Source organism: Hypanus sabinus, chromosome 5 (assembly GCF_030144855.1).
Source record: "Hypanus sabinus isolate sHypSab1 chromosome 5, sHypSab1.hap1, whole genome shotgun sequence".
NCBI lineage: Eukaryota > Metazoa > Chordata > Chondrichthyes > Myliobatiformes > Dasyatidae > Hypanus > Hypanus sabinus.
This window is the reverse complement of record NC_082710.1, coordinates 56,186,236-56,203,301: the sequence shown is the minus strand read 5'-3', so window position 1 is coordinate 56,203,301 and position 17,066 is coordinate 56,186,236. Positions and strand designations below refer to the sequence as shown.

Here is a 17,066-nt window from a genome sequence, read left to right as displayed (position 1 = left end):
GTGCCCTCTTGTCCTAGACTCTCCCACCATGGGAAACATCCTTTCCACATCTACTCTGTCTATGCCTTTCAACATTTTAAAGGTTTCAGTGAGATCCCCACTCATCCTTCCAGCAAGTACAGATCCAGAACCATCAAATGTTCCTCGTATGATAACCCTTTCATTCCTGGAATCATCCTTGTGAACTTACTCTTGATTCTCTCCAATGCCAGTACATCTTTTCAAAGATGAGGAGACCAAAACTGTTCACAATACTCAAGGTGAGGCCTTACCGATGCCTTATAAACCCTCATCATCACATCTTTGCTCTTGTATTCTAGAACTCTTGAAATTAATGCTAACATGGCATTTGCCTTCTTCACTACTGACAATTTAATTATTATTAATTTTAATTAATTAATTAACAATTTAACTACATGCAATTTAACCTGCAGGGTGTTCTGCACAAATAAGTCCCTCTGCATCTCAGATTCCAGGATTTTCTCCCTGTTTAGAAAATACTCCGCACATTTAATCCTACTACCAAAGTGCATGACCATGCATTTTCCAACATCATATTTCACTTGCCACTTCCGTGCCCATTCTCTTAATCTGTCTAAGTCCTTCTGCATCCTACCTCTTTCCCCAAAACACTACCTGCCCCTCCACAATCTTCGTATCATCTGCAAACTTGACAACATAGCCATCCATTCCATCATCTAAATGACCCACCCAGCCAACACACTTTTTGTCCCTCGTCCCTCCAGGAGATGGTTCAGGAGCTTGAAGACTCATATGACCAGATTTGGGAACAGCTTCTTTCCACTGTGATAAGACTGCTGAATGGATCCTGACCCGGATCTGGGCCGTACCTTCCAAATATCTGGACCTGACTTGCACTACCTATTTTCTATTTATATGATTTATAATTTCAAATTTTTATTATATTTACTATTGATTTTTACTGCAGGGAACACGAAGCGCAGAATCAAATATCACTATGATGATTGTACACTGTAGTATCAATTGTTTGGTGACAATAAAGTAATAAAGTAAAGTAAATCATTTATATACAGCATAAAAAGAAGTGGTCCCAACACCAGCTCTTGTGGATCACCACTAGTCACTGGCAGCCAACCAGGAAAGGATCCTTTTATTCCCACTCCCTCACTTCCCCTACCTATCAGCTAATGCTCTCACCATGTTAGTAACTTCCCTGGAATACCATGGGCTCTCAGCTTGCTGAGCAGCCTCATGTGTGGCTCCTTGTTAAAGGCCTTCTGAAAGTCCAAATGTACAACATCCACTGCATCCCCTTTATCTATCCTACTTGTAATGTCCTCAAAGAATTCTAACAGGTTCACCAGGCAGGATTTTTCCTGAAGGAAGCCATCCTGACTTTGTATTATCTTGTCCTGTGTCACCAAGTACTCCATCACCTCATCTTTGACAATTGACTCTAACATCTTCCCAACCACTGAGGTCAGGCTAACTGGTCTATAATTTCCATTCTGCTACCTTCCTCCTTTCTTAAAGAGTGAAGTAACATTTGCAATTTTCCAGTTCTCTGGCACTATGCCAGAGTCCAATGATTTTTGAAAGATCATTTCTAATGCCACCACAATCTCTAATGCTATCTCTTTCAGAACCCTAGGGTGCAGTTCCTCTGAGCTGGGTGACTTATGTACCTTTAGGTTTCTCAGCTTTCTGAGCACCTTCTTGTCTTGTAACAGTAACTGCACCCACTTCTCTTTCTTCACACACTACAATATCAGGCATACTGCTAGTATCTTCCACAGTGATGCAAAATTATCATTTAGTTCATCAGCCATCTCCTTGTCTCCTGTCATTATTTCTCCTGCCTCATTTTCTAGCGGTTCTATATCTACTCTCACTTTTCTTTTATTTTTAAACTTGAAAAAAAACTTTTACTATCCACTTTGATATTATTTGCTAGCTTGCTTTCATATTTCATCTTTTCCCTTCAAATGATTTTTAGTTGCTCTTTTTTAGGCATGATTTTTAGGTTTTTAAAAACTTCCCAATCCTCTATCTTCCCACTAATTTAGTTGTTAGTCCTGTGACCACCAACACATTTAGATCAGGCTTTGCTCTTCAAGTTTATATGTTTTTGGAATCATCTGAAGGTCAAGAAGAGAAAAGGAGAAAGAAAGAAATGCTGCCACCATGAGATACAAGAGATGATGGGTTGGTGGAAGAAACATTACAAGTTCTTTATACAATAAGCACAGGATATTCTGCAGCTGCTGGAAATGCAGAGCAACACACACAAAAGATTGGAGGAGCTCAGCAGGTCAGGCAGCATGGAGAGGAATAAACAGTCATTTCGGGTTGAGACCCTTCTTTCCCAGTCATGATGAAAGATCTCGACCTAAATTGCTGACTGTTTATTCCTCTCCATAAGATGCTACCTGACCTTCCAAGTTCCTTCAGCAAGGTGAAGGTGTTGCAAGTGATATAATTTTAAAAAAAGTAACAAAACTAAGTGAGAACAGTAGCAAAAATCTTAATAATGGAAATGAAACATCAAAGGAATTCTAAGGTGTCTACTTTTGCACTTAGGTTAAGAAGCATGATAAATCATACCTCATCATCGACCAGGTTAAAAAAATATAAAAGCTAACAAAATCCACAGTTAGGGCTATTCCACATTCTGTAATGTATATTTCAACATCAGAGATCTACTCAGCATTATTTCGTTTAAGGATCTCAACAGCATAATCACAACATCAATTCAATTCTTGTGATCTGTCCCTGTATGGTCTACTCAACATGTCCAGAAAAATGTTACCGCATTTCTAGAAGATCCATTAATTCATGGAACTAATTGAGCCTGAAAGCCCAAGAGTATTTTCCCAGCTCACATTAATTACTTAAATCAATTAGAATGAAACATATAACTGAATAGGACCTTGGGACAATTTTATGCATTAGAGCACCTTATAAAGTGAATTTATTATTATAATAGCATAGAAAATTAGCATAGTAAATAATGACAACTAATTATTATTATTAATCTCTTCTTGACTGGAAGTTACTTTTTTGAATTCTCTCAAAAAGGCAAAGAACACAGGAACTAGAGGATAAAATTCCTTATACCATTCTGCCTACAACTGGAACACATTAAGAAATATGTACTATTTTTCAGCCTGTTTCAATTCCTGTCCATATAGAGAGCTTTCTGCCATGTGGGAAGTGCCACAAAGACCTATTCTCAATCCTAATATCATGATTTTGTACAATTGAATACACAAACTGATTATATATCATGTAATTTAAAGTTCTATTCCGTGAATACCATATTTAACATTTAACATTAAGACAGCTTCAGCCTATTTAACATAACAACCTCAGCAACCATCACCCTATACACTTATTTTAGCTTCAGCATAGAAACTGACAGTGCAGCTTTTTACTCAGTATGTTAAAGTTCAAGATTTCATTCCCGCTGTACTACTTAATTCTTTGACCACTCTTAGTCCACACTTTTCTCTGGAATAATTCAATAAATAGAACTCTTAAGTTTCATTCAATAATTTCAAAAAGCATTTTAAAGAATTATGATGCATACCCACTTAGCACTGTAGCCATATAAAGCCCAAGTCTCCGGAAGATTTCCCAATCATCCACTTCCATTACTTTTGCAGCAATCAGGAACAATATGCCAATTGGCATATACCTGAAAAGAATCATTGATAAATGGTTATATTGTAAAAGTAATTTCAGCTTAATTCTGTTATATTAACATATCCGCAAAATATCATTTCAGATATAATTATTTTCATTTGATATGCTCTCAAATAAATAACCTGACTGAAGCATGGAAGTTCCTGCTTGAAGAATTAAGCCAGATAGCAGATGTAAATGACTAGGAATTGCATAAATTCCTCTTAAAGTGGACTAAATACATACACAGTGGGAATCAGCTATGGCAATTGGTTTATTACAGGCACCTGTACTGAGATACAGGGAAAAACTTTTGTTTGCATGCCATCCTGACAGACCATTCCATAGAAAAGCACACTGAGGTAATGGGAAATCAAAATAAAATGCAGAATATAAGTGCTCACTGCCGAAAATGTGCAGTGCAAGTTGGCAAAATGCATGGGCCATGACAAAGTAGTTTCAACAAAGTAGTTTCAAATATCAAGAACTCATCTTTGAAGAGGTCTGTTCAAGAGTTTTATAACAGCAGAAAAAAAAATGTCCTCAAGTCTAAATTCATAGTTTAAGGGGCTTTACTTTTCATTTAAATTCTTTATTTCATTTTTTAAGACAACGATTGACAGGAATTTTCAGCTATTCAAAAGTAGAAAATTGACCAGAAATGTAATCCTGAGGATCTTGGAGGCTTGTTGATCCGGGGAGTCTTTTAACTATTTGCATTTCCAAGAGCGGGCACAGTCACCACAGGAATCAGCATGATCCTGGATCCTGGTTCACCACTTGATCAGCAGAAATGTCTCTCACAAAACTAAGAAAAGGATTTAATTGCTTGATAGAAATAGCTGATTGAGCAATGGTGTTAATTTAGTACAAAAATAATAAGGTGGAATTAGTGCTGAACCTGATTATAATGCAACATCTTACCACATGATGATCTGCACGATTTTCATGGTGGCTTCATTCAATGCATCAAAAAAGTCCAACAGGATTTTGCCTTTTTCTCCCATTTGTCCGATGACAATTCCAAACACCAGGCAGAAGACAATAAGGCCCAGAACATTGATTCCATCAGAGTATATGCCGATCACTTTGTAATCCTTTGTTATATTCTGTGAAGGTTTAATGAAGTTTAAGTTAAAAATCATAGTCAAATTTCTACTTCTTACCAGCATAAGATGTCCATCTAGATGAATGATATACTATTGGTGAAATTCAGCAGACCACTCTGCATCAAAAGGGGAAAAGAATTTTGGATGGAGGTCTTGTATAATTCCTCAGATGCTGCTCAACCTGCTGAGTTCTTACAGCAGTTCGTAGTTTGCTCCCGATCCCCCCCCCCCCGCAGCCTTTTGTGTCTCCACTGATGTTGCATGCATTAACCCACAGATGGACTGCACTTCTCCAGCAGAGCTCATGTAACTTATATACATTACAGAAGATCATATGCACAGACCAGTGGCAAAAGACACCTCCAAATCTGCAGGCAACTTTAAATATAAATATTCCTTTCAAAATCAGGAAAATTATCTCTGCAAACTTAATGCAAAGCTTTGCAGTTTTCTCTTCCACCAGCACCTGTCACCATCCCTATTGAATGTGGCTGTGCTCTCACTGGAGAGGTAATAAGGATCAAATGCATTTGGCACTCTGAATGCCTGTAAGCAGGGCATTTACATTGCTAATTTTTGGTATTCTGTGACTAATGCAGGTAAAGCTCACTCAAAGACAAGTGATTTGCAAATGACGATAGAAATATTCAATAAACATTATGATAGTAATGTTTAGTTACCTCATTCATTTGTGTGGGCATTATAACAGTAACTGTTACCCCACTGGTAACACTGGCGTTGCTTACAGATTCAATTTCTTGTCGTTTGCTTTTATACTGGAAATAAAAAGGGAAAGAGGAATCGCACACAACTTGACAAATCGGAATAGATCATGACTTTATACAGACTAACTAGTAAATCTACATCTCGCATATACCATTGGAGGAAATACAAAGTAATCTGAAAAAAAAGTTACATTTTGTAAGATTCAATAACAGAAATGAAAATTCAAACTTTCAGACTTGCTGGGGTAATGCTGCACAAACAATAGGATATCTACAGATGCTGGAAATCAAGGCAACACACAGAAAATGCTGGAGGAACTCAGCAGGTCAGGCAGCATCTATGGAAAAAAAGTACAGTCAACGTTTCGGGCTGAGACTGTACTCTTTTCCGTAAATGCTACCTGGCCTGCTGAGTTCCTCCAGCATTTTGTATGTGTTGCTGAGGTAATGCTTCTCCTGGTTGTTGCTTCAAGTGATCATGTGAAGTGACTTTAAACAAAATCCAAATCTTTGAGCTGCTTTAAAACTATAATAGTTGCTGGCAAACATTCAGAGGAGCTATAAGCTGGATGGTGCAGTGGAAAGCTTCATTGAGGCTAGTGCACTCAACTGACATTGTTATGGCAGAATGCAAGGTACATAACTCCATATATGGCAGTGTTGTTATCTGTTCTAGGAAGAGTTACATTCCAGTAAATTGCTTTGATGTTTTAAGTGAGAATCACATGTATCAATGAGAATTAAATTGATAGAAAGGAGGAGGAGTTAGTGATTGTGGTTTTGACACATATGAGAAGATACCATTAAAATGACAAGCTTCTGTTTCCAAGGAATGATTTTACAATTACTCTAAGGAAAAGTTCAACTTTGCTTTCATACGTTCATGAAAATGTTTGTTCAACTGATGATTTTAGAGAAGCAAAGCATTGAATGACTACCACCAAGAATGTGGCTTTGCATTTTCCATCATGAGGTCCTTCAATATGCCAGCTATGGCACACATAAACTCCAGATTCCCAGATAACCTCAACCCACTGCAATTTGCCTTCTGTCAAAACACATCTCCAATGGATGCTATGCCCCTGTCTCTAGACTCACCTCAGGAATATCTGCACAACAAAGGCACGTATGTCAGGCTACTGTTTATGTCAGGAGCTAGATAGGTATCTTATGGATAGGGGAATCAAGGGATATGGGGACAAGGCAGGGACCGAGTATTGATAGTAGATGATCAGTCATGATCTCAAAATGGTGGTGCAGGCTCGAAGGGCTGAATGGTCTACTTCTGCTCCTATTGTCTATTGTCTATTAACTACAGCTTTGGCTTCATTACTATAACTTCAAGCAAACTCGTCACTTAACTTTTGACCCTGGGAGTTAATACCTCACTCTGCAACTGGATCCTCAGCTTCCTGATGAGCAGACCACAATCAGTAAGGATAAGCAGTAACACCTCTAAACACTGACACTCCACAAAGTGCATCATCAGCCCCTCCCCTACTCCCTGTACACTCATGACAGATTGGCCAGATTCTGCTCTCACAAGTTTGCAGATGATTTCATCATGATGAGTCACATCTCAAATAACAATGGTTCAGAGTACAGGGAGGAGATAGAGAGCTTAATAGCATTGTGTGATGACAACAACTATTCCCTCAATGTCAGCAAATCAAAAGAGCTGCTCATTGACCTCAGGAAGGGAGGCAGTTCACTTGCTCACGTCTTCATCAACAGCGCTGAGGTTGAGAAGGCTGAGAGCTTCAAGCTCTGAGGAATGAACATCACCAATAGGCTAGCCTGAACACATCGATATGATGGTCAAGAAAGCTCACCAATGCCTCTACTTCCTCAGAAAGCTAAAAAAAATCTGGCAGGTTCCTGTGACCCTTATCAGTTTTCATTGGTGCATCATAGAAAGCATTTTATCTGGTTTGGTATGACAACTGCTCTGCACATGAGAGCAAGACACTTCAGAGAATTGTGTGCATAGCTCAGCACATCACAAAGCTCAGCACTCCTGTCCGCGGACTCTGCCTATACTTCTCACTGCGTCAGTAAAGCAGCCAGCATGATCAAGGATGCCACCCACCTGACATTCTTTCCCTTTCCCTCCCCTATTGAGCATCTGAAAGCATATACCACCAAGCTCAAAGACAGCTTCTACCCCACTATTAGAATACAGTTAAATTACTTCTTAGTACGATAAGATGGACTCTTGACCTCACTGCACTTTCCCTGTAGCCATTATATTTTTTCTCCATTTTTATTATTTTACCTTGTACAACCTCAAGGCACCGTGTAATGAACCTATCTGTATGGACAGTATGCAAGACACGTTTTCACTGTATCTCAGTACGTGATATTAATAAACCAATTCCAACAAACGCAACATGTTACAGATTTATTATCACTTGGTTTTATTTATGTACAAATGATGTGATTTTATTAGGATAGGACAATATTTGTGATGTCTTCATATTGTCTCATCAAACTAAGAAGGGTTATTTAAATTCATGCAAAATCATTTGCATTATCTGCCTGCTCATATTCTTGAAATATTATTTATTTATGACCTTATTTACAAAATTTAGCAATAGTATGTCCTTACTTATTTTTAATGGTGTCTCATTGATGGTAAATTTTAATATATTGCTCAATTTTAAACCGGACACTTAAACATGAGTCTACAATTGATCTTGATGGTGTTCATGTACTGAGAGAAAATACAAAAGCAATTACCTGTTGAAAGCTGGCCTGGACCAAGTTTTCTGGGAATGCATTCCTATGTATAAAAATACACCATAATTATAAGAGTCAAAGGAATCTGGACATCTCTTACAAACAGAGTGCTTACAAACAGAATTTGCAGACATTCTGTTCCCTGCTGCTGCTAAGTTCTTAAATAAACAGAATTCTCAAAATCATGAGGTGATAAATATTGTTCATAAATAAATAAGGAAAATAAATCAAGGGGAAAGAAAGAAATCAGAAAACCAGGAGGTTAACTTGGCTATAGAAGTGGCCTGAATTTAGAGACTAACTCAACTGGAATTCAGTTGGATATCAGAAGAAAACAGTGAGTTACCTTTCTGAAAATGGGGCAGAAACTTTAAAGGAACATTTAAAAGATACTGAAGAGGAAACGTGGAACTCAATAGTGATTGGCAAAAATTACAAGGGGAATGGATAAAAGTGCTTTAAAATAACTAATGTGAGCAATGTCTCAGAATGCAGTGTGAAGGATGCAATGTACAGTAACATCTCACAGGGTAAAAGTATGGCCTAGGACACAATATAAAACACTTCCTTGGGGTTTCCATGCAGCAACTGATATGTTCAGAAGCTATTACAAGTTTGCATTCTTACCAGTTAATATCAATGTCTGCTTTAAATATTTGAAGCAAGGTAAAGCATTCTGAGGCCAAATTAAATGTTTTTTCCTGTGATTGCCTATTGATTGACATAACCAGATAGATACAGATGCAGTCTAATGGAAATAGGCTAAAGAGCACATGTTGGATCCGAAAATCCTACCACTGCATTGATTCAATCATCATATTTCAAAATTCGCTTTTAATATAAAACCAATGGACTTCAGAGGACTCAATAAAATATCTGTATGCAATGTTTTAAATGGATGTTTCAAGTAAATAAAATTTTAAAACACATTTGATTCAGAGCTAAATTGATTAAATAATGTGGTATAATGGGGACTGCATTGCAGTATTCGTTTTAGTAACTCATTTTTCAGTATCTATAAATTATTAGCAAAACCAACCCTCATTTCCATAGTCATAAACCAGTTTCATGAATCAATCCAGTCAACCAGTACAGTTGAAAAGGGATTTCCAAAATTTCGATCCAGTGATGATACATTTCAAGTTAGGATGGCATGTGATTTGGGGAGTGAACCTCCAGCTGGTGGTGTTCCAGACATCTAATTGCTGTTAATGGGGTGCCATTCAAGTGGGCTGCTCTGTCTGGAATAATGATGAATGCAATGTGAAGGGTAAATGTAATGTCTCACAGTGTACAGATATTGCCTGGGAAATACTGTAAGAAACTTCTTTGGGACTTCCATGCAGCTGCACTTACCTAGGCAGGGAAAGAATTCCATTATACTCCCGGCTTTTGCCTTGCAGGTGATGGAAAGAAAGTCGCCTGTTACAGTTTCCCCACCTCTAATCTGCTCCTGTAGCTTCTGAATTAATTTAGCTGATTTAGGCAAAGGTCTGGTCAATGGTCACCCAGGAAGTTGATGGTGGGCGGCTTAGCAAAAGTAATGCTTTGAGCATCAAGATTAGGTGCCAAGGGGCTGTCTTAGAGATGTCTGCAACTTCAAAGAATCAGATGCTATTTGGCACTTATTAGCATATGACTGAATGTTGTCTTACTGCATGCAAGCTGGACTGCTTCACTTGCTGAAGAACAGTAGCAAGTATGAAGTTGATGCAGCTGTTATCCCCTAAAGTACATGTAAACAAGATATATTAACTAAAGGCAATGTACTTGGACGTATTCAGAGACAAATAATTATAAATGGCCTATCTCAGTGAATCACTAACCTAAGAAGATCTAGCAAGGCATCTACAGTGGTGACTTCTGGGGTACTTCCACTTCTGTCAATTTCTTCAGCTTTTTGAGAGACACCAGGTTTGATGGTCATCACCAGTACAATTCCTTGTCCAAAACAAAGTCAATTACTTGCATGGGAAAATGCCATTGACAACACATTGAAACTTAGTTCTACAGAGATTATGAACAAATGAATACTTGATGGAACCATGTTTATTTGCTATTTATGTTCATTCATATAATTAAGTAGTTTAAACAAAAATTCCATAACTTAATACTTGTGATAAAATCCGAAGTTTGCCAGATTTGCAGATTTAACTAGGTAACGAAAACTAGGTAACGGAAATTTAACTAGATTTAACTAGGTAACAAAACTGGGTAACGGAAATTTAACCACATGGTCCATGAATTTTTATGTTCTAGATTGGCAATTTTAGAGTAAAATTAATGGCTAACTGCAGTCAGGTCATGATCATCAGTTCACATTATTGTGTATCATGCAGGGTGCACAGAGCAATTATGTTAATTGTCCACTAAGCATACAAAGCCATGCATGGAAAATTAAGCCCTTGCAGAAGGAAGTAAGCCCATATGTGCGCAATTGAAAGGGATGCACCTGCCCTTCACCTTAGTGAGCATATTAGGGAATATATCCCTTGACTTTGCTCAGAAGTGGTAATGGAATGGCAGAGGTTATTTAAGTAAGACCTTCTTCATTTTTACTGGATGGGCCACCAATGCATTAATCCATTTTCAATGTGCTCACTCTGCCCTATAACTGTTAGTTCAAAACTGGAGAACCATGGTCAACCTGACTCTCCTCATGACAGTTCATTCCATTAACTCCAGCAGTAGTTCCAGTTGAGAATCTCCACTTTAAGAGTTCTAGCCATCTTAGGACATCATTCAATGAATTGAGTCATCAAGTTATACTGCACGAAAACAGGCCCTTTGGCTGAACTCATCCATACTGATCAAGATGCCTACCTAAAGTAAATCTCATTTTTGTCCATGTCCTTCTAAACCTATCTATGTACCTGTCCAAATGTCTATTAAATGTTTTTTTTCTCTCTGCCTCAACTTTCTGTCTGAAAAACCTGCTTATTAGATCTCTTTTCAATTTTTCCTTTTATCTTACCATATGCCCTATAGTTTTAGACTTTTCTACCTTGGGAAAAAGACTGCGACTTTAAACCTTATGCCGTGCATGATTTTATATTAAAAAAATCCTCCATGAGGTCTCCTCTCAGCTTCCATCACTCCAGGGAAAACTGTGCCACTCTATCTAATCTCTTCCTGTATTTAAAGCCCTCCAGTCTAGTTCAGCTTGTGGTTCAAATTACATGGTGTTACAACTACACAAAACTATTGCTTACATAAATAGCTCACACCAAGTTTGTACATAACAATTACTCACCCAATGAGACAGGTCCAATTAGTATCCACATTGTTACTTTTGCATGTGTTTTTGAGATAGGATGAATTTTAAGACTTAATTTTCTGGGGGGAAATGTTACATCTTTTCAGATTCTTTTCAAGTCAAAACCAAAATATTAATGCTCACTGTCCAAAGTAACAGAATACCATATTATTCTTCGCATACTTTTGAAATTGTAAGATATTTTACCAGATGCATAATATTACGGAGCACAGTTTATTACCTAAAATCACAGCAACAATAGTAGTTGAAAAATAATATACCACTGCCCGAACTCCAACTTTCCCTGAGACATCTGAATCCAAAGTCGCGACTCCTGTGGAGAACGATTTAGGAAACTGGTCACCACAATATTTCTATTAAAGCTACAAAGCAGTTAATTTTATTTAGTTACCTGTTGAATTAAGAAATGTACAATCAAATCTGCAATGTATTCCACCATAGTATTTTTCATCCTTTTAAGTTACTTATTCACTAATTCTTCATTCAATTTAACAGCCAGTGCACATATATATGCCTTCTTTTGCGATTTAGGGCAATAGGCTTGGCTGTCTGAAACATAGAAGAACATTGCAACCATGTTGTACACTACAAGGTTTGCCAACTATGGTTGAATGATAAATGTTTTGGAAAATGCCAGAACATCTCCTCTGCTTCTCTTCAATTAATGGCACCCAAGAGGGCTTTCACTTTTGTCTGACATGAAAGCCCATCTCAAAATACAGGGCTTCCTTAAAATTGTCTTGAAGCATCAGCTAAAATTATGTAATCTTTTTCAGAGAGACCTCACAACTTCTGATTGTCTACAGCTTTAAAATAGTTATAAGATCAGCAATAAAATTAACTGAGGTGCATTATGTACCATTATGCCAATTGGATTACTCACCTTGTTAGTTCCTTGCTAGCCCTTACACAAAGTTGTAAGTTAACCAGCCAGTATAGCAGTGAGGACAGGCCAAAGGTCAATAAGGAATTCTCCTGAGGATCTCCCAAATGTTACTCTCTCAATAATGCCTTCAAAAATAAATCAACCATTCAGTCATCACAATGCTGATCATGGGGTCTTGCTCACTGGAAAGAATTTGCATTCCTTTGTAAACCAGGAGAGTCTCAACCCCCTCCACAGATGCTTCCTGTCACATGGAGCTTCTCCAGCGTTCATGTTTGCTCCAGTTTCCACAGTCTCTTGGGTCTCCATTGGAATGTCGTCTCTTTGCATTGTTATTGTATGCAACTTATTTCCATTAAAAAAGTAACCTACTACAAAGTATAATTTCAAGTACAGTTCTCATGGAAGTCAAATTTCACGAAAGAATTGTATGATTATTACTAAGGTATTTCTTAATTCCTTGCACTTCAACAACTTCAGCAGACATTCTGAATAGTAATAACTGTCTGGGATGGTGGTGAATGTTGGTTGCTCAGGCTGAGGCATTTGATGTTATGGTGTTTGCTGAGCCTCTCACAACAACTGCACACGGAGACTGTCACCTCGACTGGTGATAAAATGTCTGCAAAGCTCAGCGAGCAAAATCTCAGCGAGATTTTATACTGCGCAGTATAAAATCTTATAAATACTTATAAAACTTATAAAAATGTAGATTTTACATCAAAAATATGATAGATTTACTGGTGAAAAACTTGCATGGCAAATGATTGCCCTTTGTAAAAGCAGCCATTTATGTCAATATAGAAAACTGTGTGCATACATCTACTGATGCTTCTGGGCGCATCTTCAGTGATGTTCCCGGAATCATCCGGTGTTTCGGGTCTTTCAACCTCATACATCCTTCTCCAGGTGACCCAGCTGGGGCTGATCAAACCCCGGCTTATGTCCAGATGGCTGGCTACACGTGACTCAATGGCTCCCCTCTCTTGAGCCATAACCACCTTGAAGCCCTCTCTGCTGCATCGGTGGTACTGCGGATGGCTCTCCTCTTCCTCTCTCCCTCGATGCCCAAATTGCTGTAGGCTCTGGCTAAGGAACAGGCTGTGAATCCCCTACAACCAACTTCCTCTGGGAGATACCTTGCTCTTCATCCAGCCTGCTGGCAGTTGCTGAACAGTCCTGTGTACTTGGAGAGCTTCCTTTCAAAGGCCTCTTCCGAGAGATCTTCCCATGGGACTGTCAGCTCCAGCAGCACCACCTGCTTCATAGACTCAGACACAAGGACAATGTCTGGTCGCAGGGTGGTGGCTGCGATATGGTCGGGGAACCTCAGCTGCGAACTGTGATGAAGAGGAAATCGGAACAATAGTTTCAGACACAGGTGGGGTGGGGATATGAGCAGTGGTTGTGGGACGGGAAGATGCAAATTCAAGGTAAGAGGATAGAAAATTTCAGAAGGTATTCCAGTAAATGCATTTGTTCCTATAGTGTCAATTTCCCTGACCCACAATGATCTCTTTCAGTAAATTAGGATCATTAAGACTACTTACCTGTAATCATGCTGGAGACAATTAAAGGTAAAATAATCAGCTTTAGCATTCTCATCAGAATCTCTCCAGGAAACCCGAAGTAGAATTTGTCCAAGCTTGATAAAATGGAAAACTCTCGCACCAAAACTCCTGTCACGATACCTGGAATGTTGAACATTAATAAGCCAAGAGCACTATATCAGAAAATTTGCATCAGTACTGTAAATGTTTGAGGCCTTTCACATTTTAGTGTTTTTGAATTTGATTGCTGTAAAGTATGTAATATAAAACCAGTCCTGACGAAGGGTCTCGGCCTGAAACGTTGACATCGCTTCTCCCTATAGATGCTGCCTAGCCTGCTGTGTTCCATCAGCATTTTGTGTGTGTTGTAATATAAAACAAATCCAGTTTATTAATCAAAAGCCAGAGAAGTGCCAATACTATAAATCAAATATCTGATATAGAAAATATTTGAAAGAGGCAGTAGATCAGGCAACTTCTGACTGGGAAGTTTACTGCACAAGCTCAAAACTTGTATTAAACTCAGGGGAAGGAATCTTGTGCTCAAAATCTATTTCCATTAAAGGTCTATCTACATGTCCCAAATGTTTTAGTTTCAATCAGTAAAAGGTTTTAAAGTTTTCCAATTTATGAAGATGATAACCATATAGAAACTCATAAACACAGTTTAGAGGCCAATTCTATTCATGCAGAAATGCTAGGTCTAATTTAAAATAGACAGCATATGAAACCTCCTTGGGATTCAGGCAACCATTACAGAAAGCTCATAGTTAGTGATACAAATTTATTAACCCTAACACTGTGCTTCTTTGGAGAAGTAACCAAAACAAGGTTGAATGTCTCAGATGGCCTTCAGAAAGCTGCAGTTTTTTTGACAAAATCATAAGGAAGGTGTATTGCTAACCCTAGCTTGTTGTATAATTAGACATTGAATTGCAGAGACATACGTTATTATGCAAGTCTCCTCTACATCATGCAGTTATATTTTTAAAAAAGAGTTCATGTTCTTGTGTTATTCCCTCATACATATCATAATCCATAAAATCGAAGATGAATTTCTACCTGTTGGATTGCTCACAGGACTGGCAGTGCCAGTGTTATTTCCACAGACTAAGACAGACCTTAAAGTTGCATTTTAATGGTGCTTGATGATGTTTCCTGTCAAACCAGCATTTAAAACCAAGGCTACACTTGCATATGTCCAAATGACCTCATTCGTATTTGAAATCAACTTGATGCAGGTGGGTTCAGGAGAGAACGCAGCAATTTAATACATGCTGCTAGCTTTAAGGTGATACATTAAAGTAACTGAACAATTAATAAGCAAAGAGCACGGAATGCTTCCAAGCAAATCACTGACACGGAAAACATTAAAACTGCCAAATTATTTCATATGGGACTGAAACCACTGGCTGAATTGTAGGGTTCCTTGCCATTCAGAAAGGATCATACTCTAAAACCAGTACAGAGAAAAACTAACAACCTCCACGTTTTTGACACCTCAAGTGTGGCTTTCGAAGTCCCTCCCCAGGAATAACTGATTAGACAGGAGGTAGCTCAACTCAAATGCTAATTGGATCCCTTGGCTTTGTCCTATAATTAGGCTTAGTTTTAATTTGAGGAATCCAGAAATATCCTTTATTAACTTACCCTGTTCTCCATAAATATTCCATCCACATCTTCTGTGTCATCCAAGTACTGATTCCACTTTGTCAGTATTTATAACTGGTAGGCTACATTGGGAAGATAATTTGGCATCTACAGCTCCTGGGTCAGACCGCAGTCTTGTAAGCTGAAATGGTGGTACTCGTTTGGAACACTTGTGTGATGAATTCTCAAAAATTCCACACCTAGCTCTACTACTTCATAGAAAAATGATAGATGTTCAAAATTCATGAGAAACAAATATATCAAGTAATATTGTTTATCATTTGGCTTATATCATGTTTGCCAATGACATTTAATAATTCTTGCCAATCTCATAGCTAATTCACTTTGTGCTTTATTGTACTCCTAGGTAAAACAGATATATTATCCCTCTCTCACTTGGTGTATTTTTGTGGTTTGTGTATAATTAAAAATCAATGACCGAACATTATCATTTCACCTCCTCAGCTAATGCTTGCATATCCATTGGAATTGTTTCAAGCCTCAAGAGATGAAAATCCATAAAAAAAATACAATGCCAAGAGGTTTGGCCACAGAATAGATTAGACAATGTTTCAATGCAAGAGGTCTGTTAACCAGTCTAAAATCTGTGCTCTAGATCCCACATAACGCATACATTCTTCACAGTCAGTTAAACCCACACATTGAGCATATTTCTGATAACACATTTCAACTTCAATGTCATCAAGCTAGAATTAATGATGCCTTTAACAAAATAAGACATTCAGTGCCCGGCCATTTGTTTGTTGTGGCATTTGATGAACATATTTTGGATAACTATAGAACCATAGAAAACTACAGCACAGTACAGGCCCTTCAGCCCTCCATGTATATAATCCTTTAAAAAAAGTACTAAACCCACACTACCCCATAACCCTCCATTTTTCTTTCATCCATGTGCCTGTCCAAGAGGTTCTTAAATACCCCTAATGTTTTAGCCTCCACCACCATCCTTGGCAAGTCATTCCAGGCACTCACAACCCTCTGTGTAAAAAAACTTACCCCTGATGTCTCCCCTAAACCTCTCTCCCTTAATTTTGTACATATGCCCTCTGGTGTTTGCTATTGGTGCCCTGGGAAACAGGTACTGACTATCCACCCTATCTATGCCTCTCATAATCTTGTAGACCTCTATCAAGTTCCCTCTTATTCTTCTACGCTCCAAAGAGAGAAGTCCCAGCTCTGCTAACCTTGCTTCATATGACTTGTTTTCCAAACCAGGCAACATCCTGGTAAATCTCCTCTGCTTCCATAGCTTCCACATCCTTCCTATAATGAGGTGACCAGAATTGAACACAATACTCTAAGTGCAGTCTCACCAGAGATTTGCAGAGTTGCAACATGACCTCTCTACTCTTGAACTCAATCCCCCTGTTTATGAAGCCTAGCATTCCATAGGCCTTCTTAATTACCCTATCAACCTGTGCAGCGACCTTGAGAGATGTA

The 17,066-nt window shown here is 38.3% G+C and overlaps 1 protein-coding gene across 5 annotated transcripts in view; it reads right to left on the bottom strand.

Annotated features, from left to right (window-relative positions):
• slc1a1 (solute carrier family 1 member 1) overlaps nt 1-17,066 on the bottom strand; it is a 125,248-nt gene that overhangs the window by 47,015 nt on the left and 61,167 nt on the right. For 3 of the 5 annotated variants that reach the window (XM_059969978.1, XM_059969977.1, XM_059969979.1), the window contains exons 2-8: nt 13,953-14,093; nt 11,737-11,829; nt 10,066-10,180; nt 8,240-8,282; nt 5,456-5,551; nt 4,591-4,775; nt 3,572-3,679 (exon numbers count right to left, since the gene is read on the bottom strand). In XM_059969978.1, the coding sequence (XP_059825961.1) occupies nt 3,572-3,679; nt 4,591-4,775; nt 5,456-5,551; nt 8,240-8,282; nt 10,066-10,180; nt 11,737-11,829; nt 13,953-14,007 (695 nt within the window). In that variant the 5' untranslated portion in view covers nt 14,008-14,093. The remainder of the gene's footprint in view (nt 1-3,571; nt 3,680-4,590; nt 4,776-5,455; nt 5,552-8,239; nt 8,283-10,065; nt 10,181-11,736; nt 11,830-13,952; nt 14,094-17,066) is intronic. The other 2 variants (XM_059969981.1, XM_059969980.1) reach the window with 1 other exon arrangement.